Here is a 27,997-nt window from a genome sequence, read left to right on the forward strand (position 1 = left end):
CCGTAACGGCGGGCGGGGATGCTGCTGCCGCTGCCGCCGGCTCCCCCGCCCGCCCCGCTCCACCGCGGCAGCCGCGCCAGACGCAGCGCGGCTCGGAGCGCGCACGGAGCCTCCCGCAAGCACCGAGGCCCCGGGCAGCCCCGCGCCCCGCCATGGCCCGGAACCGCCGGGAGAGGAGCAGCTGGGGTAGGCGGCGGCGGAGACTGGGGAGGTGGAGGGGACGGGAACCGAGCCCGGGCGGGGCGGCCGCGAACAATGCCGGGCCTGCGGCGGCCCGCGGCCCGCACCGCGCTCCGCACCGGGGCGGGGGGCGCGTCCGGCCCCGCCTGGGCCTGGGACGCCGGGGCGGGGCGGGAGCGGGGCCTTGCGGGGGGCTCGGCCGGGCCGGGATGGCGGGGGGTGAGGGGCCTGTGGGGGCGGAGGGCCGGCCTCTTCCCGCTCTCTCCGTGGGGGCCACGCCGGGATCTTTTACATCGCCCCCCACGCCCCAGCCCTTCGGGGGGTCTGGAGCCGGTGGCGGGGGGTGTCCGGCTGCCCCCCCCCCCCCCCCCCGCCTGCAGCGTGGCCGGTGCGGGGAGGGGGGGGGCGTTGTCCCGGGGGCCCCGCTGAGGTGCAGGGCGGGCGAGGCGCCTCCGCCTCGCCGCCGCCCTCGGCCCCACACGGGGCCGGGCACCCCCGGCAGCCCCCTCCGTGGGCAGTCCGCCCCGTCGCTCCTTGTCCCCGCAGCACTTGCCCTCCGTGTCCCGCGGCGGGCAGGGGATGGCACCTCGGCCACCGCCCCGCCTCAGCCGGGGAGCGGGGGTCCCGCTCACCCCACGTTCTCCCCACCCTGTCACTCCCGCAGAGGGTTTTCCACCTTTCTGGAGGCTGCAGGGCTGTGTTGGTGTGTCACACCCTCCAGAGAGGGGCCATTTTAAATCCATCCCTTTACAAACCCCACCTGAACCCAGGGGAGCTGGTAGCGGCATTGCCAGCGAGCGGAGTCGCAGGGAGGAGGAAGTTCTGCGACGTCTTCCCGCAAGGCCTCGCTTCGCCCGGATCCACCGCCGGCTGCTTCCCCGCGGGAGCCATGGCTGGGCCCACAGGTGGGCAAGCGAAGGGGCTCCCGGGGCCTGCGTCCCGCCAGGGCTGCGGCCGGGCCTTCTGCGTCCAGCGCCGGATCGCTTAACCAGCTTCCACCAACACGCTGCCTGCATTGTAGAAAATCAGGTTTCATACAGCCGTTTGCTGTTATTTGAGAGAAAATGTGTCATTTTCCCCGAGTTGTATTCCCTGTGCACTCACTCATCCGTGCTCACGGTGTCCTGTCTCCTCTGGCGGAGCAGGTGAGCTGAGCAGTGATGTTTAGATACAGAAATTACGTTCTCGTTTGTTTAGGTGAGTGTAGTATTTCTCATGGTAATGATTAACAGTTCCAGGGACACGTTTGCGGAAGCCTTGGGATAACGGAGTGTGTGACTGGAGTAGACGGAGCGGCTGGTGGTCTTTTTGCAAGACAGTGAGGAGAAAATGAGCAGCGCTCATTTGCTCAGTGCTTTTTTTAGCTGTGACTCTTGACGAAGGTCGTTAGACCCTTGGGTAAACTGGAGGGAAAACTTCCCAGTGAATACACTGACGTTCTCAGCTTTGTCTCACAGAGCTGTCAGTCCCGTCTCTGCACGTGTTGAGTATTGCACGCACGTACGCGTGCTGCTGCCTTCCTGTCAGATCTTGATAACACGAGAGGAAAATGCGAATGGTGCCGAAACGGATGTAGATGGAGAAAATATAATCTTGGAAAGTATAGCCTTTGTCCAGAGAGCCAGTTAGGCACCTCCCTCAGCCTGAACACGCTGCTAGGCTGTACTTGAGGGAAATGTGATGTGTCATTGATTTGCTGAACTCTTCCTTACATTCTCTGTAAGTTTTGCAAGAATCTGGAACCGTCCACGGATCCAAGTGGATCTCTGTGGGATCAGCCGCCTTCTGCTGCCGCCCGTCCGCAGGTCAAAATCACACCCTGCCTTCCACAGAGGTTTACCTATTCCTAGAATGATTTCCCGGCGCTTTGCCAGGCTGGTTGACATTGCAGGTAATAAATTAGAGAGCCTGTATTTTTTTTTACTAGAAAAAAAAAGCCCTCTTTAGTGAAAGTGTGCATTTATACAACAGAACCTCCTTGCCCTGAAAGATGAGTTTGCATCCAGTGACTGCAGCATTGTCTGCCGACGTCGGTCTGTGGGGTGACTCTTCCACTGCTACGTTTTTCAGCTTAGCTGGCGAAGGAGGAGTCTCAGGCCTTTACTCAAACTAAGGCAGAAAGTCCTCGCCGTGTTCTAAAAATGGGCTTATGGGTCATTAAAAATATTACGCTATTTTGAAACGGATCAGACTTTGTCCTAGTTACTCTCTGGTTAGTCAGGCCTGAGAACAGGCAGCTCCTTAGTGCAACCCTTCTCCTTTGTTTCATAAAAAGGAAAAGCAAAGCCAATTAGGGTGGGTGAGTGTACGGCACCCAGAAGAAATTGCCTCCGGTCAGCTATCAAAGCTGGGTTACTGTCACATCCATCCATCCCTGGCAGCTCGTGTAGGGGCACGTAATGCGTCGAGCGTAGGATTTAGCCCTGGGCGGAAGGTCGGCGTAAGGCTACGCATCATTTAAGGCTCTCTTACTGAACGCGCTAAGTGGCGCATAGACCTCACAACCGCTGCTGGATGAATGGCTGAGCGAGCTGTAGATGAAAAAGTCAGGTATAATTTTTCAGTAAGAGCAAGGGACCTTGTTTTTCCTAAACCAAGGATTTTTAGTCTAAATCCCGATTGGCGCAGTGAAGCCCAGCCGGCTTGATGAAGGCTTATAGCAGGTTACACCGATGTTTCCCTGAAATTCTTTTTTTTTTTTTCTTTAGCCAGTGGTGCTAACTTCCTTTGTGTTTGTTGTTTGGTTTCTGACCTTTTATGGTGGATTTTCAGCTTCCACTTCCTGACATTTCTTTGTGACTCTGAATGCTGGGAACCTCCTGAAAAGTGAAAGCGGAGATGTTTCAGACAGGCGGGCCTTTACACAAAAGCCACTGGGTATGAGAAGATTCGCGACCAAATTGCTAGCTTGTAAACGAGAAAAGAAAGTGAAATGTTTAGCTTTGCAAACTAGAGACCCAGATCATGATGGCTGGTCTTTGTGCCTCAGGTTTTGAGGCAGCAGTATGGCACAAAAAATTTGAATAGCTGGTCTGATCCGTTACAAGATGAGGAGAGCAAGATCGGCCCCCTTTTCCTTTTTGGGGGAAGAACCGAGGTGCCCTGAGCCTTCCTGGCGGCGATGACATGGTGCCCTCGTCGTGCTTCATGTGTCCGTGCCGTGAGAGGCTTCGGCGTTGGCTGCCTGCCTGATTAAGAGCAACGTGTGAAGTTGGTTGCATCTTGCTGCATTTTCTCTGCTAAGCCTAGAAACAGCACGAATAAATATTATTTAGGGCCTAGGTGATGCTCATAGGCAGCGGGCCTTTTATTAACTCCCCTGCACCGTTGACTGGAACCTTCTCCAGCGGAGGAGAGTGGCTGGAGCAGGTGTCATCGTGCTCTGGGAGGCGTGAGGTGTCCCGTGGATCATCTCTGAAAGTCACTTCAGTCTAGAGAGACCCCAGCTCCTTTGGTCCTGCCAGAAATGCTCACGTTTGCAGTTATCAGTTGAAGGAAGGTTGAGTGTTACAACAGTAAAGTAACTGAACACAAAATTCCCAAAATGGGGTAGAGGCCCCAGAGAAGGCACTGAACTCTGCCAAGCCAACGAAACGTATTTGAAGCGCTCTATATACATAAACATTTTCTCCAGAGTGTAATCACCTTCCATGCTATATGTTAGGATTTCGTGGCGCATTTACCAAACTTCATTTTCAGGCAATTGTAATAAGAAAAACGGAAAAACAACTTAATGTCAGAAATGACTACAGCAAATACTGGTGGTGGAGGGAGGCCGGGTGCTGGCAGACTGGATGAAGGACCATGCAGAAAATTCATGCTGAGGGTGAAGCAAGAGTTTTGGAGATGTACTCATGCCAGATGTATTTCAGTCATCGTGTCACACCTGAGTCTGGCTAGACTTAAATGTGGGTGAGTGAGCAGGCCCGGGATTTGTTCCTGGCACATAGATAATGGCCTTTTGGTAGTGCTCTCTGGTCTTTTGACAAACACAGGTAGGATAAGGTTCCCTCTAAGAGTTGCCCCCTTGCCTTTGAATCAGCCCGTCCTGGCACATGAACTGGCATGGACATAGCCACGTAACAGTCTGATGTGACCTCAAACTTCCTGAAAAACTTGTAGAAAAACCTCTGTCTGATCTCCTTTCCTCCCAAGGTAGTTGTGTGCCCGTTTCTGTGAAGCATGGCTGAACTCAGCCTGGGAGTTTCACAGCGGTGGGCATGGCTGCTGTTCCAGAGCCAGCTAAGGCACCGTAGCTTCATGGAAGTGGTGGTAGGTGACGTCTTTCAAAAGTTTCACGTTGGACTTTGGCCTTTCAGGTGTGTCTGTTGTAACAGACAGGTTTGGTGGCCAGTAATCCTCCAAGCTCTTGTTTCTGTCAGCAGTCTTTTATGCAGGAATGTCCTAAACCGCTGGTGTTATCAGCACAGTCGTTCATCTCCTTGTTTCGTCTGCCAAAAGGAAAAGGGGCTGAGTTGGCCACGCTCTACCCGAAGCTGCCGTGCTGCCAGCTGGATGACTCAGGGCTGGCGGGAAGAAGGTGGACTCTGCATCTTACCACCTCTCCAAAAAAAGCAAAGGATGAGTGCTAAGCCTGGCAGCGTTAGCCATCCTACCCGGCTTCCTGCTGGAAGCGTCCTGGGGTGCAGAGAAGTGGGGTGATGGCCAGGGGCATGTGGGAGTGCAGATTGTATTGGGCAGAGGTGCTAACAGTGCTGTGCAGCTGGGGTGTAAGAGTTCACCCTGACTTTGGAGAGGACAGCTTGGGATCTCAAAGCGAGACCCCAAATGGCTACCAAGGGTGGCCTTTTACCTGCCATTCTTGATTGTTGAAGGACAGGGATAATTTTTGACATGACAGTTTTCTCCGCCAGTTTCTGAGCAGTGCCCTGCAGCTCCCTGGGTGGAGATGTTCATTGCGGGCTGTGTCACTGATCCATCATTTCCGCGAAATCAAGAGCCCGCTTTGCACCTTGGTTCGTGACAGAGCCGTGATTGCGTCTGTATATCGCGTCTGGGGAGGTGCGAGTGATTTCCCACCTGGGCACGAGAAGGTCTGGCTCTGCCTTCCCGTTCACTGCTGCGTTTCCCAGACCGTCAGCCCCAGGCATAAGGAGGCGCTGAGCAAGGCTGGGGCGCGAGGGAGGTACACGTGTACGTGCGTGGCGTCAGAGGGGCTCGGTGGCTCTGGTCAGTGGGTGCTACTGATGGCTAGCGCCAGGCGTTTCCCTTCCCCGGGTCCTGGGGTCCTCTGACCCTTGGAGAGCACGGCGCAGGCAAGCTTGTGGGGCAGTGATGGGTGTAAGAGAGGGCTTTACCCAGCCAGGCTTCCCTGCTTCGTCCTCTTGAAGACGCTGTCTCCCAGGAGCAGCTCAGTCTAGACACCTTATGGCAGCCCTGCGCTGAGGGAATTTGCTAACTCATAGCTGGCCAGGCCAGGCTCCCGCGGCAGTCTCAGTGCTTCGGGATGCAGTTGTGCTCTGCTGTGCATCCTTTGTGCGGGATCGATACAGGTTATTCCTCTACAACATCCCCTCTGCCCTGACTGTCCAGTGTGTGTGCTTTGCTTTGATGTTTTATTTCTCATTTTTCCCTCGTTAGCTGGATAAGTCGCAGAGCTCTGCGCAAGCCTGTCTCGGGGAGAAGGAGAGGATGTCTGGTGCATGCTCAAAGCGATGCTGCCTTTCCCAGCCTCCTCAGAGCCTTGCTGCCCATCGCTGGGCTGCTTGGCGTGCGGCAGAGGTAGTTCAGCATGGATACAGCGAGCAGAACTCGTGTCACAGCAGCGGCTGCGCTGAATGCGATAAGCGCCAGGGAGACTGCAGCTTGGAGAGAGATGTCTTTCTTTGCCAGTGCCGTTTGCGGAGCACAGATAAGCTTTCTGGAAGCTGAAGCTCTCTGGAGAACGTGCAGAGGGATCAAGCCTGACTGTAAGGTCTGTTCAGTGCTTGGCTTATGGTGCCCTCAGTGGCACTGTGATATGTTTGTAATGTAAACAGCTGGGGTGAACACGGCTTCAAAAAGGATCCGCACTCCTATCGCTGCTGATGGAATTAATCCCTAGAGGGCTGCTGGTAAGCGACCTAGCCCATTTGATACAGGGATGCTCCGTTCCAGGGAAGTAACAGCAAGTTAAAGCTGCCCATCAAATCTCTGTTTTCTCTCCTTGGTAGTTTCTGGTTTTCCATGCGATAAAATACCCTCAGAATAGCAGCATGACATCTGTGTCTTTTAGGGGAGGGGGATCAGGGCCCAGGCTGCAGCCTCTGCTTTTCACGGGCAGTGCTTGGACAGGTGAATCTCCTGGGATGGAAGAGAGCACGAGAGCAGGGCTGGCAAATTGGCTTTCTTACAGTCTGGTTAGGCAGCCCGTGTTTGCACAGACGAACGGGTAACGGCTGCGTTTCCTTCTCTGGAATGAAATGTATTTATTGTGCAAACTCATTTAAGGAAAAAAACCTGACATTATTAGTTGGTCTCTGGAAGACAGTCAGCATTTCTGTGACCTGTTCTTCCGTAGTTAAGAACAGGCTTAAGCAAGCACTCACCAAAGGTATGTTGCATAATGAGTGACACGTAATTTGTCTGATTTATTCATCTGTAGGAGTTTAAATACATTAGACATCAGCTGTCAGTCTGTACACAGGCACAATGTGAAATATACTGTTTAAATTTAATTTTAACCAAGAATAAGTCCGAGAGCAGATGAAGAATGCTTTATTTTTCCCTTAGACTCTAATAAAAGGGAGCTGTATGTCCTGTGTTATGGGGCTGTCAGCGTGAATTGGGCCGTTTCCTTGCTGCTGTCTGACAGCCCGGTCCGTATGAATGCGTTTTGTTCTGATGAATTCTGCTCTCCTTCACCTTTCCGCTTTGAATCACCATCTGGAAAAGAGACGTGGGTTCTACCCCGCTCTAGAGTCATGGAAATGAGCTGTTATGAAATGGGGAAAAGGAACTGTATCCTGGCAATTTCTGAATGAGCAGCTTGAGAATTGACGTAATTGCAAGGCGCCGGGAGAGAGCCGACTGAAAGGAGGAGTCAACTTAGAAAAAGAGTGAAAACAAGAGTGTGTTTAGGAAAGCTTAGCTCTGCTTCCTTTCCTTTTTGGCCAGATGATGTTTTGCCATTGTGAGGTACACCTTCCTTCAAAGTGGATAACTAATTTATGCCGGAAAGACCAATTAAAATTTGATTTCCAGTAATGCGCAGCCGTCTTATAAAATAATCTCTGGCTCTCCAGTGTGGCAGATAATCTGATAAACAGAACGTGGACGTTTCATCACATGGAGAGAAATATGAAAGACAGTTTTGTCTGGAGAGGGCGTACATGAAAGAAGCAGAGGTAACAGGGCTGAGATGAGTTCGGAGACCTGCTTAATTTAACGCCTTTTCTCCTGGTATCTCCAATGAACTGGGAGATCAACTTATTCTGCCCGGAATACTTTGTATTTTGCCCCTGTGTGCTGGACACAGCCTGGCTTTCCTGGTCTGGGGAGGTGGCACAGCTGTTTCGCCTGCACCCCTCCTGGCTTGGGTAGAGTCAGAAATGTTTAGATTTAATTCAATTTACATATTTTTTTCCTGCCTCTGCCATGACTCACATCCTATGCAAGGATCTCCCCACTGTCCTTTCCGTGCAGCTGTAAAAAGAAAAAAAAAAATTGGACTTAGTCAGCTGAGCGGGGCGTTGGGAAGCACCACGGGAGAGGAGGTATTTCCTATTGCAGACTTTATATGGCACTTGCAGCATGGCAGTGCTTAAAAAGAGCACGCGAGCCCGTGGCCCTTTGGCACCTGTCCACGCTTACGCGTTGGGAACATCTTAATGCTGGAAACGGCGTTTGGAGTGTGCAGCAAGAGGGCTGACTGCTCTCAGAGGCCTTCGTTTTTCAAGTCATTTGGCAACGTGTGCCTGGATCCCATGTCCGTGTGTTTGAAATGGAAAGGTTGGGTTTTTTTTTTTTTTTCCTGGAGGCCCCTAAGTGGTGACACAGGGCAGGGGCTGGTGTTTGAAGGGAGTTTGGTGCTGCAGGTCCCTGGCTGCTGCAGTTTGGTGGAGAATCTAGCTTTTTGCAGAGTTTGGGACTTTTGTTTTGCTAAAAAAAACCCCTCCAAGCATTGGGAAGAAAAGATCTTTGTCTTTCAACTGTGAGCAAAGAAAGCTCATAGTATATGTCCGACAGCCGCCAGAAATCCCCTAGCAACCAGGCTTAATGATCCTGATATTTCGTTGCAGGATCCTAGGAAATCAGAGACTCGTACAAAAGCATCGCTGTTATTTAAAATATGTTGCTGCTGGAGGCTTCTTTATAAAGGGGCCCGGAATGGGCAAACCCGATTCCTCTTGGTATTTATAGCTTGCCTTTTAGCGTGTGCACACACAGTCCTTGTGCTTTGAAACAGCTGGGGCTGGCTGAAAACTGGGTCCCCGAGGTCAGGGGCTGAAACAGAAACAGGGGTTTTAACTTCAGGCTAACGCGTTTGGAAATTTGCAGCCTGAGCCAACGAACCGGGAACTCTTTGTAGAAATGGGGGGGAACTTTCCATCACACGCTCCCTTCCCGGCTGGCGAGGAGATGTTACGTGACTGTAGGTGAGCTGACTGGCATGATTAATCACCTTCGGCATCCCTTTCCTGTGCTGGGAAGTTTGGAGACAGCGAAAGGAAAATTACTGGAGCTGGCCTGCTCTCTGCAGACCCCAGGGCTGCAGTTGCAGGATGGCAGGTCTTAAAATGCATCTGTCTCTTGTATTGCGGCAGATACGCGAGGCAGCCCAAATGGACCACGAGGCTGTTAAAAGCTGTAATCATCTCAGCTGCGGTGGCCTGGAGGATCCATATCTGTCTGGAGCCCTGCCACTGCCGAGCGTGGACGCAGCGACGGAGCGCTGGGTCCCTGCCTGTCCCCTCCTAAGGCTTCTGCTGCAGTGTCGTGCTTGTCGCTTCTCCCCGTCCCGGTGGGGAGGTGAGACCAGGCCGAATGGACGCCACGCAGCCTGGGCAGGGCTTGCCTCTGTGCCGGGGAGCATCTCCGCAGGGAACCTTGGCATTTCGAAGCGGGAAAGCGAGCAGTGCCTGTGCTTTGCGTATGCTTTCCACTTGGGAGCGAAGAAGCGGCTTTTATCAGGATGGGCATGTGTCTTCGTGGCCTGGTTCCTGCTGGGGCTGTCTCGGGGGAGGCCGTCGGTGGGGTTGATGGCAGAAGCAGCAGATTACGCTTTGAGCATCAGCGCAGGCTGCAGATGGAGCAGGACTCTGCTGTTGCTACAGAAACAGCAGCCGCACAGGGTGCATAAAGGCAGCGTCCTTTGATAGACACAAGGTGCTCAGATGCCTCAGCTTGAATGCTGCATCCGCTTTTGAGACAGCCTTCAGGAAGGACGTGGTGGGGAGTATCCAGAGGAGAGCAGTCAGATGCCCAGATGATGTGGGGGGCTTGGGCTTCTCTTGTCTAGAAAGCTAAGGGAGGTGTTACGGCCTGCGTGAAGGCTACTGGAGGTGTTACAGCCGTCCTTGCGTATGTAAGAAGTTGTTGCAGGCAAGAAGGGAGTGATTTGTTCTCCATGTCAACTCTTGTAGGGCAAAAAGTCATCAGTGTGTTTTGCCAAGGGAGATTCCAGCAGGAAACTCTCCACCTGCAGGGAGCACGCGGACAGATGGCCCTGAAGCAGCACGAAGTCTCCATCAAGGTGTCTGAGGACAGGCTTGACAGACCTGCTCTGAATGATGCTGGTTTGGGGTGGATATTTGGGCTAGCTGGACTGTTACCACCCTCTCCAGCCCTGCTCTCTGTGATTCTGCGCTTTGCAGAAGAAGGAACCTAACAGCTCATTTTACTTGTTTATGCAGGTAGTTTTGGGGAGAAGACTTACGAGTGGAGCTCAGAGGAGGAGGAGTCCGTGAGGAAGGCAGGACCAGTGCAGGTCCTCATTGTCAAGGATGACCATTCCTTTGAACTGGATGAAGCTGCGCTGAACCGCATCCTCCTCTCAGAGGCTGTCAGAGATAAAGAGGTGGTGGCTGTGTCTGTTGCTGGAGCTTTTAGAAAAGGCAAATCGTTCCTGATGGACTTCATGCTGCGGTACATGTACAATAAGGTATGGCTTCAGCTCAGGTGGCTCTTCCCAGGGGTGCAGTGGTGCTGCTCATTGCTCCTGCGTACTGCTCAGAGGTGAACTGGATGGGACACTGGCTTGGTGCTCTAGGAATGCTCAAGCCTCTCATTAGCATGGGCTTCACAGAATAAAATAGAGCAGGTCTTTCCACAGCCCCGTGCACCAGCGGGTCTCTAGTGGGACTCTTGGCTTCGGAGCAGAGATGGTCACATTTGCTGCCCGATACAAAACCTCTCTTACAGGGGCTGCTCCTCTCTAGCGCAGGGCAGAGGAAAAGTGTAAAAACAAAGTGAGGTGAGAACTCCAGCAACTTCTTATGTTCCTACCTGCAGGAAGCAGTGGACTGGGTTGGAGATTACAACGAGCCTCTGACTGGTTTCTCCTGGAGGGGAGGGTCTGAGCGGGAGACGACTGGCATTCAGATATGGAGCGAGATTTTCCTGGTGGACAAGCCCGATGGTAAAAAGGTGTGTGCTTCTCTGTTGCTTAGCTGTCTGTTGCTGGTCAGCTCGTTTTTCTCTTCCAGCTTTTGTAAGACTCTCCTGCCTTGTGCTCCAATGCCTGTGCAAGTTTAGAGAAGGTCTTCAATACCGTATTCCTAATTTGGCATGACTGGGTTTAGTGCACTGAGTTGATATGATGTCTAGGTGTGCCTCTAACTCTGGACATCTCAGAGTTTATGTCTCTGCTGTTCCCAGGGATCTTGAATCTGAGGTCCTTGCAAACTACTCCCTTTTCCTAGAGCAGTAGCTGTGAAATGGAGCATCTTCATTCAGGGTGGTCAATAACAATGCGAACTAGATTTTGGGGCATGCTGCAAATTCAACTGAAAAGCAGGAGTATTTGCATTCATCTACTCCTTGACAAAGAGCCCAACACCAAAGTGGCACTGAATTATTCATGGTGTGATTTCTGATAACGGCTGAATGTGTTTTGGGTTAAGGAGGTGCAAAACGGTGCTGTGTTTGGCTTCTGTGACATGAAGCTACTGCAGACTCAGGAGAAGACCCATCCGCACCGACAGCGAGTGTTTGAGGAGCAAAGCTGTTTCCTCCTCTGTGTTGCGCAGCATTCATTTTGCTGCCTGCTGGAGTCATCGCGCTGTCAGGAGTGACTGGGGATGCTCTTTTCCTTCGTCCTCCACCAGTTATAAGCCTAAGGCAGGAGCAGTGAGATTCCCAGCACAGTAACGCAACCACTCCCCGCTCCTTTGGCATCTGAGAGTGATTTTGCTTGGATGCAGATACTGAACGGGTGCCTCCAAGCTGACGTGGAGCTTTCTCCCTCTCAGGTTGCGGTGTTGCTGATGGACACGCAGGGGACCTTTGACAGCCAGTCCACCCTGCGGGATTCGGCCACTGTCTTTGCCCTTAGCACAATGATCAGCTCGATACAGGTAAGAATCACTTCCTAAAAGGTGGTGGCAAAAACCCGGTAGCTTGGCACCAGCCTAACACAGCAGGGCCTTTGGTGGGAGAGACAAAGGCCAGCGTGTTGGCTGCAGTGAGCGCAAGATTCACCCGTGACTCCGTCATCACAGGGAACAGTCTCATCTCACCCCAGGAGCAGGGCCAGCAGAGGATGCACCCCTTTGCTTCCAGCTGCCAAAGAGGAAAGGACCTTGGTCTGGGAAACTGGGTGTGCTTTTGTCTCAGTGCTGCTGGAGAAACCTCTGGGCTGGAGGTGTTCACACACCAGTAACCACATAGCCTGGTAGGGCTTCCCTTCCTACCATCCAACCTTTGCTCTTGGAGGACAACATGAATGGGGTGGAAGCTGTGTCTTGGTGCAGAGCTCAGCCCATCATAAAAGTGCAGAAGAAGGAACATTATTTGGACCTGACAGGCTGGGGCATGACAGCCCTTGCTGCTCCCGTGCTGCAGTGCCTTGTCTTGTACCAGCGCCACATGCCAGTTGGGACTTTGGTTGCATTCTCGTGGTGATGTCTTAGGCTTTAACCACACTGACCCACGCGTTGACCTGAAGGACAGGCCATTCTGAGTGCTCTGAACTTTTTGCTCTTAAATGCAGGTTTACAACTTGTCCCAGAATGTGCAAGAGGATGATCTGCAGCACTTGCAGGTAAGACTCCTGACCCTGCTGCTGCTCAGCACTGGGGTGCCTGGATTACGCTCCGCACTTGCAAGCTGCATTGCTTTGGAAAGGTGCTTTTGCATTTGGAGCCACAAAATGTTTTCCAGTTTCCCAGCTCTCATTTTGGTTCGTAGGCAGGACAGAACAGTCAGTTGTGTTGAAACCTGTCTTGCTTACGCCCTCATAGCGTGGCTCCTAGAGGCCTGGGTCCTTTGGCAGGGCAGTCAGCCAGACACTTGCCAGGAGGGACTGTTCCTGTCTCTAGGACGCGTGCCTTCCTCAAGGCTGATTGCCTGTGGAGCTGGAAATGGCCCATGGCTATGCTTTGTGCTGCATCGCGTGGCTGGAGGGCACGGAGAGGCTGAAAGAACCAAGGCTGTTAAGTCAAGACGAAAGTGACCAAGAGGTGGTGACGTTCTTCAGCTGTGTATGAGTGCACAGGACCAGTTGTCATGCATTGGTGGTACTGCAGCCAGAGAGGGTTAAGCTGACTTTCTAATGGTAAGGCTAGAGGAGCATCAAACAGGCTGTGTAGGGTAGAGTACCCATCAAAGACCGTCTTGGTGTGGAGCACCCATCACAGGTCTGACAGGAGCAGTTTGGGTACAGCTCACGCTGGCCTGGTTGTCTTTCTGTGGGATTCTGCTGGGGTTCCTCGGGGAGCAGAGACCCAGCAGAGGCCGGGACTGATCTATGGAGCTGGAAACACCCAAAGTGACTGGTAATGGGGAGGGATCCACGGTGTGGATCCGTGTATTGGCTGTACTCTTGCTGCTGCGAGTGTCCGTCCGCTACTCCGTGAGCAGGGGCAGTAAAAGTGCATGTTTGACTTAAGCGATGGGAAAGCTGAAGGTAGAAGTTGCACTGTTCGTGCTGTGGGATGGAATCTTTGGATTGTTAGGAGAAGCCCAAAGAAATTGGGTAGCAGTTTATAAGCCTGGATACTGACATCTGGTACTGGCTCAATAAAGGTGCCCCCTAAGGGTAATTACAGCCCCGACCGTTGGAGACCAGCAGCTGACTGGATTTTTGTGGCACACATCCTGTGCATTTCTTGGCGTTACCTCTAGCTTTCTCTTCTGTTTAGGTGGCTGATTGATTGGTTAGGAGCTTAACAAAAAGGAAGAAAATAAAAAGTCCAGCTGGCAAAATCAGCATTTGCAGAATTTTGTATCATTTGTGATTCTGTGATTCTGTAATTTCAGTCAGTAAACATTTTTAACAAAAATGCCTTTTTAACATTGAAATTATCCAATGCAACTCTGATATTTCAGTTTGGATTTTAAGCCATTATTGTTTAACATGTTGACCCATTTTTAGGCATCTGTGAAATACATTATTGTGCCTTCAGTTAGAAATTACAGTCCAGAGAGACTGGAAAGCCTTCAAATCTTGCTGGTAGGCTGATCTTACAGTCTGTGCACGGTAGGGGTTTGCAGGGAAAGTACTTATTTCTGAATTCATTTCCGCTTCTTCTTGGAGTGTTTAAAGAGAGCGGGGCTTCAGGCAGTCCTCTGTAGCACGTGGTTGGTATGAAAGCAACAGCAAGCGGCTGATTTGAGCCATTTTTCACAGATTTGGCAGCCAAAAATTCCAGGCTGAGATCTTTCACATGAGGGCTCAGCACGGTAATTGTCCGTATCGGCTCTGTGCGCCTCTCAAATGTGAACGGAAAGCACGCAGCCAGCCAGTTTCTGTTCCAGCGCTGCAAATGGTGCTGTTAGTCCCAAATCAACAACCGTCCCTTGCCTGTGGCCCACAGCCGTCTGCCTGGCTGTGACAAGCTAACACTCCTGTTGTTCTTTGCTTCTCTTTCCAGCTTTTCACCGAGTATGGCCGGCTGGCCATGGAGGAAACGTTCTTGAAACCTTTCCAGGTGAGTCCGAGCGCCCTGGCCAGCACACATCCCCTCTGCCAGTTGGCTTCACCACGAGGTGTCACTGCAGTTTGCAGGAAGGAGAGGAGATGGAGATACTTGAGGACTGGCTCTGCTGCTCCAAGAAAAGCCTTTGTGCTTCCTTGCCCCCAAAAAGGCTTCCAGATACATCCAGCTTCTCTCTTTCCTCTCTGAACCCTTGCCGTCGCGAGAGCTCTGCTCTGTCCTGCCAGATGCCCTGCTGGGCTTGGAAAGCCAGGTTTTGCAGTCAGGTTTTGCAGCAGGTTTGTCACCCGAGGGCTCTGCCCAGCCTTCGCCCTGAGAGGTTTCAACCCGCTTGCCCCGGGAATCCCTGCTCCTGGCAAAACGAAAGGACAAGGATTAACTCAGATCTCTCGCGAGTGACAGCAGAGCTGTGGGGAGGCTCGGTTTAAGTGGGGTTTTAACTTCAAATAGGGGACATCTGTTCACCCTGCTGCTTCCCAACCTGTGAAAAGCTGGCGTTCAGAAAAGGGAGAGCGTCGGGCAGACGAGAGCTTGTTCTGGGCACCAGAGCTGTGCGCAGCTGGGAGGATGGTGGGCTGGGACAGCCCCTTCCAGTGGGAAAGTGAATGTGAACGAAAAGAGGTTTGAGGCTTTCAGGGGTCCGTGGCACCAGGTGTGAGGCGGGGAGCAGGGCCTGAGGGGATGCAGGGAGCAGGGCCTGAGGGGATGCGGGGAGCAGGGCCTGAGGGGTCCCCACGCATCCTCACGCCGCGGTGGAGCTGCAGGGCTCGTTGCAGGATTGGGGTGGTAAATAGAAGGAGAACATCTGTGGGGCTCTGGCCTTATCCTGCACAAGTTGTTCCTTAGCCGGATGCCCTTTGGCACTCCCAATGGCTTGGTCCAACTTCCAGCTGGCATCCACCGTACTTCAGGCAGCAGCTGGATGGGGGTTTGTGAGCTTCCCAAAGTGGAAAACAGCAGAGAGCGAAACCTGCTGTAAAAGTGCAAATAGTAATTGGGAATGGGTTACGGTTGTTTAACTTTTGCCTTCCAACATAAAAAGAGAATTGCTGTCCTCACCACCGTCCTGCAAGGCCTAAGGGTTTATAGGGTGTCTGCGGGCAGGAAGTGGAAATGAAGTTAAAAGGTTAAAAAATACAACAAATGGACAAATTGAGATTTTGGGGAGCTTTGAGGGCGTATTGGATGCTGGCATGGCAGATGGCTGACAAACGATGTGAAAGCTACCAGTAAAAATATGTGACTTGTAGTAGCAAGAGCTGGGAGAACATTGCAACATGGTTCAGAGAAACGCCAGACATTAAATAAATATTCCTGTTCCTTATTTAAAAACTATCTGGGTAACGTGGCCAAATATTTCAGTGAAAGTGAAATACTTCCTACTCCATCAGTAAAAAGCAGGCTGCGAGGGGAAACTTTTAAATATGCTTAAGTCATTAGGACTGGGTAATAGGCTCTGCTTTTACCAAACACCGTAATTGCTGTCAGGTCACACAGTTTTGTGGGTATCAAGTCTTGTCGAACAATCCCATTGTCAATTTTTAAAAGATTGGTCGGTGAAGGTAACTATCACCGTGATACGTTGCCTTCCGTAAGCCTTATCTCCCTACGATGCTGATGAAAAGCAAGTGAACCACACACCACGTCAGCGTTGTCTGTTTTAATCCATTGTAAACGGATTAAAAACTCATTAACTGATAGACGACGGAGCACGCGGAACTAATTTTAATAGGGAGTCATCCTTTGGAAGTGTTTCTTTGGGGCTCCCTCCGGGATCTCTCTGATTCACTGTCATCTTCATTAATGATCTGGGGAAAATTATCAAACGACTTGCGGATGTGGTAAGGTTTGGTGGAAGGATGGATGGTGCTGTGGCCAGGTGAGCGACGGGGATCTGTCTGCATCGCAAACTGGGCTTGTTCCTGCAAAGCATGTTTTAAAGACAGCCAAGCGTTTGGATTAGGCAGCGGGAGAAGGGCGGCGGTAAATCAACTGCTTTTGCGGTGTCTGCAGCTGAGGCTGGGCAAAGTCAGGCTAGCAACGAGGAGCACGCTTAATGAGGGGACAATTTAATTATTAGGGCGGCTTAACGAGAGATGCAGGGGCTTCTCTGCTACCTGCAGGCTTTAAACTGAGACCGCTCTCTTTGCAGAAAAGTCTACAGCTTGAGTTTCTCGGGTGAGGTTCCAGGCCTTAAGTCAAACAAGCTGAACCTCTGTTGTCCTTAACATATCCAGATCTGTAAAGAAAACTTTGGAAACCAGCTCCTATCGGAAAATGTTGCCAAGCAGGGTGGGCAGAGAAAGTGTTGATAGCGAGGCAGTGGCATTGATTGTGCTGGAAGGGAAGTAATACTCGGCAGTGGGAAATTAACCTTTCCCTTCGGCCCCCTCCTCTCCTGCGCCCTCGCCGAACGCCGGTCCCGATCGCGACGCCTTCGCGGCGGCTGCGCGCGATGCCCGGCGGTTCGCTGGGCTGCAGGGGCTGAGGGTGGCTCTGAGGCTTGGTAAAGCCAGCGCGTCTGGAACGATTTTGTTGAAGAAAAAAAAGAAAATAATTCCAGAGTCAAAAAGCGCAAGGCACGCATAATGTGTTTGTGGAAAAGTCCTAAACATGGACATGTCTCCTAAGCATCCATCCCATGGTCTTAGAAAGAACAGCGTGTCCTGAAACAGCTAACTGGGTGCAGTTGCTGTGGCTTGTTGTGCAGTTAGGAATGGCCAACTCACTGTTCTCTCTCTCTTTTTTTAACCTTTCCTGATGTTTTATGGAAGAGAAATAAGGAGGGGAAATATTTTCCCTCCCTCTGCTAAATCTGTGTTCTAAACATAGACAATTTTTAGGGAAATTCCAACAAAATGGATTCCACTTGCTGACCTGCATCAGAGGAACCCTGGCACTCCTGCCCACGCGCTCCTGGACTTCGGTGTTCAGGGCTTCCCCCTCCAAACCGTGTGTTCGCTACACGGGACATAGGTCCCTTGCACAGATGAGACACTGGAGACAGGATTTTTTCTGAAAACATTTTTTTTTTAAAGATTAAAAGTTGGCCGTAGTGGTAGTTATTTTTTTATTGCATAGGAGCTTTGAATGCCTCAATAAAGATTACAAAAGCCAGTGATTTTTTTTTTTTATTCACCCTTGTTATCCTGCATCTGCTTCTCATTAAAAGTCTGCCTGGAAGGCTGCCCAGTGAAAAAGGCTGAAAAAATGAGCCTGTGAAATTCCCATAGGATGGAACTAAATGTGGCTGGAATTAGGGAGCTCATTGCCTTTTGTCCTGGTTAGCAAAAATCTCCCTTCTTGTTTTGCAGTTTAAATGCTCGATGCTATTCTTCAAGCTAGGGAATCAAACTGCCACCCGACACACCCGTACGGCGGTCCTGGGTGTGCTCCCCCCTTCCCCCTTGTAGGACACAGCCACACGTGCAGCGAGTCTGCGCGGTCTCAGCGCCGCGCTGGGACGGCCCTGCGCAGAGGGGTATTTCCACCAGTAAAGGTGTGAGTCGCTGCTGGAGCCGAGCAGAGACTCAGGGCCAGGTCCTGTCGCGCCGTGAAGGTGCTGGGGGATCCCGGCACCGCTGCAGGCTCCGACGTTTGCTGCGAGCGGCAGAAAAAAGAGCAACACCTGTGAAAGATGAGTTTTTCGCAGCTGGCTCTGGAGCAGCGGGTGACTTTGACGCAGTGGGTACTGTACAGCACTGACCCTGGCGTGCTTCTGTCTCTCTTTTCCAGTCCCTTATATTCCTTGTTCGTGACTGGAGCTTCCCGTATGAATTTTCCTACGGATCCGACGGTGGCGCGAGATTTCTGGAGAAGCGGCTGAAGGTGCGTTCTTTCTGCCGTGCCGGGGAGCAGGGCATGGGGTGCAGAGCGCCGGCACCAGCGAGGGTTCAGCTGCGTGGCGGCAACGCTGGCTGTTAGGTGCGAACTGCAGCGTCGTCGTGGTCGCACTTACCCAGCGCCTTTAAAATCACGGAAGAGGCGTTTTGGGAGGCTGAATTTCCTTGCCACGTTCCTTGCCCAAGCTCAGGCTCCCTGGGGTTGTCTTGCTGGGAGCAGCTGGGAGCGGCGTTAGAGATGGGAGTCAGCAGATTCCCTGGAGACCATGTCATACACGGACACACACATTTTCCAGATGATAATAACATGCCCCAGGGCATGTGGTCAGAGATGTGCTAGTTCCTTGGTCGCTGGAAGAGCCTTGTCTCTCTCCTCATGCCGCATACTCCTACGGGATGTCCTTCTGTGGTCCTTTTTCCCCGCTGTAAGCAGCCACAGCGCGGAGAGCCTCATGCTCCTGCGGCACCACTGGCCCAGCGTTACCCGTGTCCCCGTCCGAAGGAAACCCCCTGACCCCAAACTGATCTCTCGCAGGTCTCGGGAAATCAGCATGAAGAGCTGCAGAACGTCAGAAAGCACATCCATTCCTGCTTCACCAAAATCTCCTGCTTCCTCTTACCTCACCCCGGCCTGAAGGTCGCCACCAACCCTAATTTTGATGGAAAACTGAAAGGTACGAAAGCAAAGATCTGATTTTTAAGTGGATGCAGCCCTGATAGACTGTCTGACTGGTTCCTGAAACCTCTACAAGTGTTCTCCATGAAAAAAACTTCTGAAAGAGGAGTTGGATCCTCCTCCCAACAACCTACACACCCTTGGGTCAGCCTTCCAGGCCCAGCAGCTGCCTGTTGGTTGCCATGTGCTTTTAACTTAGGACAGAATGGAGGCCGAAAAGGTGTGGGAGGCCCAGACAGAGGTGGAGGCTGAAAAGGTGTGGAAGGCCAAGGCAGAGGTTGAGATCAAAAAGGTGTGGGAGGCCCAGGTAGAGGTGGAGACCGGAAACATATTGGAGGCCAAAAAGGTGTGGGAGGCTCAGATAGAGCTGGAGGCCAGAAAGGTCTGAGAGGCCAAAACGGTGTGAGAGGCTCAGGTAGAGGTGGAGGCTGAGAAGGTGTGGGAGGCCCAGACAGAGGTGGAGGGCTAAAATGTTTGAGAGGCTGAAAAGCTGTCAGAAGCCAAGACAGAGGTGGAGGCCAAACAGGTGTGTGATGCCTAGGCAGAGGTAGAGGCAGATGGCGTTTGGGAGGCTAAAAACGTAAAGCAGGCCCAGACAGAGGTGGAGGTGTGGGAGGCCAAGACAGAGGTTGAGGTTGAAAAGGTGTGGGAGGCCAAGGTAGAGATGGAGGATGAAAAAGTGTGGGAGGATGAAGAGGAATGGGAGGCCAAGAGCGAGGTGGAGCCCGAAAAGGTGTGGGAGGCCAAAAAGTTGTGGGAGGCTGAGAAGGTTTGTGAGGCCCAGGCAGGTGGAAGCCAAAAGGGTGAGAGGCTGAAAAGGTCTCAGAGCGGCTGGCAGTGAGCACGGTCAGGCTGAGACGGGGAGTTCTGTAACGATGTTGAGCCTGTAATTAACCAATTACGCCTCACTCGCCATTCAGCGCAGAGGCATAGCGGCGCAGGCTGGGTGCTGCTAGGCAGGCCGGTGCTTGCGGAGGCGGGAGGCCGCTTACACGTGCTCTCAGGGGAACGTTATTTCCCTTTGAAAAGATTTCCGAGGAGAATTTAATCTTCCCGGCTTATCTGATCAGTGGTTTCCCTACAGGGCAGTTAGTTCAACAGGTAAAGAAAAAGAGGAAGGGGAAAAAAGCTGCGGTAGGATTCTCCGCTCTGAAAGGAGTCACGTGCTGTGGATTTTTTTTAGTTGTTCGTTGTGAGCAACGGCTTACCAGCATCGCTGGTGACAGGCTGCTTGCAATCTTAGCGGTAGAGAACGTGGCCCATCGGTCACTGAAAATAAATTAGCACGCAGAAAGATGTTACTTTTTTCTCTGGTTTTGTCTGGCTAGTGATCAGACTTCTTCTTCTGGCGGAGTCCGTGCTAACCAGCGAGCAGCGAGGCAGCGGGGGCAGGCGTGCTTGTGGAAACGGAGCTGACCTCTGTTAGTCCCCCCTTCATTTCAGGTGCCGAACAAGGGATTTGTGCAGAACTGGCAGAGGAGCTGGCAGCAGCGCCTAGACACCGTTTTCTTCTTTCATCAGAGCTTTTTGTGCTCTGATGGAAGAAACGTGGGGAAGCGTCCCCTCTCTCCTTACCTTCCAGATGCCTGGGTGTTGCGTTGTTTTTTTCTGTCCCCAGCCTTGTACGGTTCGATTTAATGGCAGTAAATGGATGTCAGACACTGTGAAGCTGTAAAAGTGGCTGTTAGGAGATGAGTCTGCCTCTGTTGATGTGACACAAGCAGCCCAGGGAGCCCTCGAACAGCGCCCCGTGCCAGCTCCGTGCTTTGGCGAAGGGCACAGGCTGGTAGGGGCAGAGATGTGCCCGTTCCTGGTACCAGCACTGAGGAGTGTCCGGTGGTGCAGTGTAAATGCCCAGTCGCTTGCTGGAGTGCTTCCTGTGCCCGTACCGAGCACCTCGTGCTTTGCAAAAGCTTTGAAATGCTTTGCAATGAAAATTTAACATACAGGCTCGTCGAGGACCAAGAACTCGGCACAGAAAATCTTACCTGCTGGCACAGGAGGTGGCGGGGATGAGAGCCAGAGAGCCTAAGCCCTGGCAGAAGGTTTCCACTCTGAGTGCCGTGGAGCAGAGGAAAGGGAAGGCGCAGCACACGTCTGCGCCCTGTACGCTCAAGGCCCTGGTTTGCAAGGAGCGTAAGCGTCTAGGCAAGAAGATCCTGCTCTCTTTTTGAGACCGTGAAACTTGTTTGTGGATACATGCACAGCTACATAGTCTGTGTGTGGCTTAAGGAACAGCTTAACTGGGGCCACCATCGTTTCTGCGTGCTCACATCACCAAATTGCAGGGTGTCTGAGTCTCTGGCGTGACTCTCCTGCTCTTGTTTCATGTGAGCGCACGCTGCAGCGCAAATCTGACGCTGGGCCCGTACTGATGACATTGGGTTTTGTTTCCAGAAATAGACGATGAGTTCATCAAGAACTTGAAGATTTTGATTCCTTGGCTTCTTAGTCCCGAGAGCCTGGACGTCAAGGAGATAAATGGAAACCACATCACCTGCCGAGGCCTTGTGGAGTATTTCAAGGTATTGGCTTGTTTAAGAGAAAGTGGGCTTGTTCGTCTGTGGCACGCTTGCACTTCTGCTCTAACGAAAGGGGAAGGCAGCAGGCAGGCCAGCACTTGGTGGCTGGAGGAGATGTTCCTGGTCTAGCTCATAGTCCTGACTCTGCTGCAGGGAGCAAACGCCTCACGCTCACCATCTGACCACGCAGTACGCCCAAGGAGTGGGCAGGGCTCTTTTCCTCCCCTGAAAGATTGAGGAGCAGGGGGAGGTAGGCTGAGGGCCGTATTCCCGTTGCCTTTGGGAAAAGCTTGTTTTTGTTGTCATGACTACCGGGCCATTTTAATGCAAGACACCGGTGAGTAATTCTCACCACCTACTCTCCAGGGCTACCTGGCTCTGGCTCCTTCGCTGAAGGACGCAGGTGGGTGCAAATCCGGTGGTAGAGGTACTTTAGCGTAAGCGGTGGAGTGAGAGCCTTGAGTGCTCGACCCCGGCCGCCCGAGGAGTGGATCCTGAGCCGTGCTACGTAGCTTTTCCTCACACAGCACCCCCTGCTGAAGCCATCTTGCGTGAGGAGCGTCCTCCTCTTCTGTGCTTCTAGCGTCCTGTTAAAGCTGTGCCTGGAACTGGGTGGGGGTGTCTGTGTGTGGCTCGCGAATGCCGTATTCCGTGCGATTTCATTTTCCGCTCGCTGTTTTGCAGGCGTACATAAAGATCTACCAAGGGGAAGAACTGCCACACCCAAAGTCAATGCTGCAGGTACGTGAGCGAGCTGTGAGCTGGCGGGCGTTTGTGCGCTGTAGTGACCCCTGATTTCCAGTTACTTGTCAGGGACGTCCAGCTCGCGCAGCGCGTTGGCTCTTCTTTGATTTTATTTCAAATGCTTTAGCGTAACAACCCAAGCAGCAGCCCTTTTGGAAGTATTTGGCAGTCACGCGTCCGATGCAGCTTAGCAATTGCGGATTGTAGGAATCCTCTCTTTGCCTGGGGGGAACTGGGGAGACTGGACGTGTGAACCCAGGACAATCTTGTTTGGCATTGGTCAGAGGCTGGGCAGAGCATGCTTGACGAGGGCAAGGGAGCACCAGGGTGCTGTGCACGTCGCGGCCGCGTACGCGTGTGGACCGTGGGCACTCAGGCAGCCGGTGGCTGCTACTCTCTGCGATTACACGTAACCCTGTCGTCCTGCAGCTAAACTCTGTACCCCTTTCGCCTTTCTTGCAGGCCACAGCAGAAGCCAACAATTTAGCAGCGGTTGCCACTGCCAAAGACACCTACAGCAGGAGAATGGAAGAGGTAGGTGGTGCTGAGCACGTCGTTTCACAGCGCTCGTGTCTCCTGGCTCTCCTGTCCTCGCGGGGAAACCTTCCTACCTGCCTTCCTGGTAGATGCAACCCAAAATTGTGATGTAGTGGGGTGGCAGCGCTGGAAAATGCTGGGGTTCAGGGTCCTGCTCTCAGCGTAGCTCAGCTGTCAGCGTTCCCCAAGATCGTGGCTCAGGCTGTGAGCAAACTGATGAAAAGAGCTGTTAGGACACAGCTTCCCGGTGCGGACACCCGCTGCCCCGTTTAACCTGCACCTCGCAGCGCTGTCCCAGATGGACAGCGCAGTCGTGGAGATCTTCCTGCAGGACCTCGGGGTCCGTGCCAAACAGGAGCCTGTAGAGCCCCAATTCCGGTGCTTTGCACCCCACGGCACAGGAGTGGTGGGGGCTGAGGTTTCTGGAGTGACTGGACCGTGTTTTCTGTGCAGGTCTGTGGTGGGGACAAGCCCTTCCTGGCACCCAGTGACCTCCAGACCAAACACGTGGAGCTGAAGGAGGAGGCCGTGAAGCTGTTCCGCGGGGTGAAGAAGATGGGTGGGGAGGAGTTCAGCCGTCGCTACCTCCAGCAGCTGGAGAACGAGATCGACGAGCTCTACATCCAGTACATCAAGCACAACGACAGCAAGAACATCTTCCACGCCGCCCGCACCCCCGCCACGCTCTTTGTGGTCATCTTCATCACTTACGTGATAGCTGGAGTGACCGGCTTCATTGGCTTGGACATCATAGCCAGTCTGTGCAACATGATCATGGGCTTGACGCTGATCACGCTCTGCACCTGGGCCTATATCAGATACTCTGGGGAGTACAGAGAACTGGGCGCAGTCATAGACCAAGTGGCCGCGGCATTATGGGACCAGGTAGGATAAAGTGTTACGTTTTTTGGGTCTTCTCCTTCCCTTTGAAATGATTTTTGCAGTTAGGGTGGTTTGGTGCTCCGGCTGGGCCTGCCTGCGCAGATCCAGCTGCTTGCGCAGCGAGAGAAGGAAGAGCTGCGCCCTGTCCTCTTCAGCCAGCGGGACACCGAGTTTGAGGCCGTTCCTTAGACCTTCTAGGTGGGGAACGCAGGGGGAGAGGAAATGTTTGTGGAGCCGATTGTAGGGAAGGTGTCCTGGGGACCGCAGACGGGCCTGGGCGGGAGCGCCCGGTGCTTGTAGCGCAGGCAGGCAGCACGAGGTCGGAGCTGCGGACCACCCCACCCCTCCCCTGCTCGAGCCCGTGCCTCTGAATCCTGCCCGCCGTGAAAGCCGTGTGGATCCGGGCTGGGGATTAGAAAACTCACTATTTCCTCCTGCTTTTTCTTTTTCTTCTTCTCTTACCCGTCACCAAATGCCGGTTCGTGGCGCCTCAGAGCTTGTGGGAGCGGGGCAGCTTTGCCCAGGGTCCCACCGGCGGGGTGTTCTCGCAGCCAGTGCGTGCTTTTTGTGTGCGTCCGTGTCAAAAAGAGCAGGCCCAGATCTCTGCTGGCCCAGGGCAGGGATTTGGGCTCTCCCCGGCTCTGCCGGAGGCTGAGGCCGGGTCTCGGCTGTGCCACTTTTGGCACTGGGCCCCACTTTCCCGTTACAGCTGCAGCTGTGCTGGCTCAGTTGGTCTCACGCTTTTTCAATTTTTTTTTTTTCTTTTTTTCCCCTCAAACAACATGGGAAGGGCTTGGTTGGGCCCTGGTGCCGAACAGACCACCTCTAAAATCTTAAAAATACTCACAGTGAGAAATCAACCCCTCCCCATCCCTCTCCATTGCTCTGCCCCCTTTCCAAACGGTGCCGGCCCCGGCAGGGTCATCCTGCAGCCCACGGCCGCAGTGTTTTTACCGCTGAGTCCCTCCTCTTGCCCCTTCTGCAGCAGCCCTTTCCTCTCCCCGTCGCAGAGCCGCTGGGGAAAGCCCAGACCCTGCGTGCTCCTGCTGCCCGCTCTGCCCCGGCCAGGCCAGCAGCCCACGGGCCGGTGTGCCGAGCCGGGGCTGGGTGGGCTACCATAGCGCTGAAATGGCTACAATGGGCTCCTCTGTGGCAAAGCCGGGCTGAGCTCCGCGTTTGCTCGGCCCTCAGAAGCTGAGCCAGGCCGCGGCCGTTTGCTCGGGGACCCTTCGCCGGTGCCTTTGGGAGCTGCTGCCGGGTTGGAGCCCGGCGTTTGCCCGTCCCCGTGCGGGCAGCGGCGAGGGGTTTGAGCAAGAGCAGGATGCAGCCAGCAGGAAGCCAGAGATGCTTGCGACCTGCCCAGCTGGGGAAAAATAAAGAGGTGAAAGTGCCCGTAGCTGCTCCCCGGCGCCCGGCTGGCGCACGGCACGGCTTTCCAAGGAAGGGAAAGTTCTCCGAGACGGAGCTGTGCCGACGGCCAGAACCGGCCCGGCTGCAGGCAGCGGGGCTTGGCCAGCGTGACTCTGCCCGGAGCGCTACGCGGGCTGGTGCCTGGGTGCCCCCGGGTGGGGTCGAAGCCCTCGTGGCTCTGTCCCGGGGCAGCGGGACCGGCTGCAGGAGGGGTGGCCGGAGCCCTGAGGGGTCCTGCACGAGGGGCGCGTGCGCTGCCGTGTTGGTACCGGCCAGCGGCGCGAGCACTGTGCGCTCCCGCAGACGGGCGTGATACACAGAGATGCTTTTTTCTCTCTTTTTTTTTTTTTTTTCTTTCTCCCTCTTTTTCTTCCCAATGCCTCTCCCCAGGGAAGCACGAACGAGGTAAGTGGCTCTTGTTCTCCGCATGCAACGCCGCTCGGCTCCCGTGGGCCAGCCGGGCTGCGGGCTCCCGGGGAAAAGCGTCCCAGGAGATGCGCGTCTCAGGCGCGTTGCTGCCTTTGGGCTTGCAGAGGACAGGGTTGCTGTGAGGGCTCGGGGCGGCGGTGCCATCCTGGCCCTGCACCAGGACGCTTGCTGCTGAGCTGTGAGCCAGGGGAAGGGGCTCAAACGCGGGCGCTGCGCTCCAGGCGGTGCTGGACGCCAAGCTGGGAGGGAAGCGTGTTACGACAGGGATTTTCAGCTTTCCCCCATCAGTTTTGTTTGGGGATTTTTCCTGGCGTGCTGAGAGGTCAAACCTGAACTCCGGTTTGTTTTGTAGCACCGACCGCGCAGTCGTCACGCAGGGAGGGCTCCCGCCCCGGCAGCTGAGGAGCCTCTGTACTGGATGCGGCTCTGCGTGGCCAGCGGCACAGCGCTGAGCTGCGTGCCAAGCCTGTGCCCGGGGCGCCCGGAACCTTGTTTAGGCAAAGCCTCATCAGCATTTAATTAAACTAAAAAGGGCCTCCTTACCAGGCTGTAGCACGTTAATTTTAGCCAAGTGCAACCCACTGTGCCGAAACGCCGGGCGGCTCAAAGCTTGCTGACCTGCGGGGCTGCGGGCTTTGCTTGTGCAGCAGCGAGAGGCAGAGCACGGGCCTTGCTCGCGATGAGCTGCTGCACAAACCCAGCGCAGGCAGAGTCAGCTCTGGCAGAGAGAGGCGGCGTGGAAAACAGCCTGAACTAACACAAAGTGCCGCAGGGGCACAGACGGAAGATTTGAAGGTGTATTTTCAAGAAAGCAAGCCAGAGAAGCTGCACGAAGATGCCTCCGTGACCTCCCCACCTCTGGTCCCTGCGGCCTCTCTGGGCGGTGGTCAGCAGCGCCTTGGCCGCCCCTGGAGCCTTCTCACCCCCTCACCCTCCTCCTTGCTGCCGCTTCGGCCTCACCTGCTTCACTCACCACCCTTGCGTGCACAGGGAGCGGACCGCGGCACCGTTTCCTGCCGCTCAGCTGCCTCTTCCCACCCTGGCCTGAGCTCATGCTGCCTCTCCAAGAGGCTTCAGGTCTCCAGCAGCAACTCCTGGGGTTTTGGTTTTTTGTGTGTGTGTATATATTTTTTTTTTTTTTTCTTTTTCTCTCTTCTCCTCAATGACACATTCATTTGCCATGGCACTGTCAGCGCCCCGCTGGGCACACTGGTTTGGGGCGCTGCAGCCTGCTCACCCCAGAGTGCTGCAGAAACACGGGGTGCACGCAGTTGTTAGACTCTAGTGCTGCTGTTTGCGACGGACAGGCTCTGCTGGCAGGCAGGAAAACGCACCTAGGTACAAATTGAAAAAAAAAAAAAAAAAAAGGTAAAGTTAGATGGGGAAGGAAAAAAAAAAAAACAAACCCAAAATCCCACAACTCCATTCTTCTGCAGACAATCTAGACAAAGCGGGTATCCATTACGCAGTGAAGCCCTCGGCGCGATGCACTACGGAGCTGCCTTGTGGTGTAAAATAAAACACTGAGGGTGCAGAAATTTAAACTCCGTGCATGAAACCTGTAGAGAAAAAAAAAAAAAAAAAAAAAACCCAAACAAAAAACAATCCCTGCAAGTCCCTGACTCGAACACCTTGATTTAATCCAGCTCGAGGGAGCTCCTCCCAGAGCCGAGATGGTTGAAAGCTTTGCAAACTACCGGCCTCCGTTCATTTGCGCGTCGGACACTTCACACACTCGAGCGTTGGTGCACAAACCAAACCGCACGCCGTGGTTTGAACCCGCGGCTGCAGCACGAACGCGAGGGCAGGGACCGTACGCGTCGCGCGCAGCCGGGCTGGGGCCGTCACCGTCCTCTCTCTCTCTCTTTTCCCAGGCTTTGTACAAACTGTACAGCGCAGCGGCCACTCACAGACACTTGTACCACCACGCCTTCCCCGCGCAGAAAGCGGAGCCCGCCGAGGGCTCCGAGAGGAAGAAGGTGTAAGCCGGGCGTCTTCCCAGCGACGCACGGAGGAGGCGCGGCCGCCTCACCCTCAGTCCGGTGTCCTCGTCCTCGTCCCCATCGCAAGCTGCTGCCGCGGAACAGGGAGAGCGGAGAACAAGTCGCGCGCGAGGCGGTTCGGTGTTTGTTCGACGGGAGGGTGCCAGCGTGGTTTTTGTTCTGTTCGTACGTACGTATTGGTTCTGCCGCCACTACAACGTGCTGTTCGTTTGTCGTAGCCAGCGTTCTTCCCGGCTAATTTATGAAGCCTTATTTTCCTCTTCTTAATTAGTTATGAAGTCACTGAAGAAACGATAATTTACATGATACTGCAACAAAAAGTCTTCTACACCTTAGCACTGTTCAAAAGCCAACTTCTTTTCAGATACTTGAACAAGTTAGGACATGTAACCAAGTTTTTTTTCTTCAATTAATGATTTCATTACATAATTAAACATGTATTAACTTGCTTTATCGAAACTGTAAGGGCACTTCTGCTATGGCGCGTGGGCGGTGGCGTACGGGAAGCGTCCTTTCTGTTCGTAACCCTGCGTCCCTTGGGAGGCGTACGGGAGGAATGTCACTGTATCCCTGTGTCTATATATTCATTAGCGTGCATAGAAAGCGTGTTCGACGGTTTTATTCTTTTGTCGTCACAACTATTAAAGTTTGCTTCCGGTTCCTAAGCAGCTGCTTT

General features: G+C 53.6%; 1 protein-coding gene across 2 annotated transcripts; it reads left to right on the forward strand.

Annotated features, from left to right (window-relative positions):
- The first annotated feature begins 12 nt into the window (after positions 1-12).
- Positions 13-27,986, forward strand: ATL1 (atlastin GTPase 1). Of its 2 annotated transcripts, XM_086748631.1 has the most exons (14): positions 13-186; positions 10,035-10,282; positions 10,633-10,767; positions 11,592-11,696; positions 12,332-12,382; positions 14,214-14,270; positions 18,012-18,104; positions 18,654-18,792; positions 21,192-21,319; positions 22,001-22,057; positions 22,523-22,594; positions 23,051-23,482; positions 25,280-25,294; positions 27,193-27,986. In XM_086748631.1, exons 1-14 carry the CDS (start codon positions 153-155, stop codon positions 27,301-27,303), a joined length of 1,677 nt encoding a protein of 558 aa, XP_086604757.1. In that variant the 5' UTR covers positions 13-152; the 3' UTR covers positions 27,304-27,986. The 2 variants fall into 2 exon arrangements, with proteins under 2 accessions (XP_086604757.1, XP_086604758.1); XM_086748632.1 differs by lacking the exon at positions 25,280-25,294 and having other exon boundaries at positions 14-186.
- The last annotated feature ends 11 nt before the right edge of the window (positions 27,987-27,997 follow it).

This window comes from Chlamydotis macqueenii, chromosome 5, assembly GCF_036417535.1.
Source record: "Chlamydotis macqueenii isolate bChlMac1 chromosome 5, bChlMac1.mat, whole genome shotgun sequence".
Lineage (NCBI taxonomy): Eukaryota > Metazoa > Chordata > Aves > Otidiformes > Otididae > Chlamydotis > Chlamydotis macqueenii.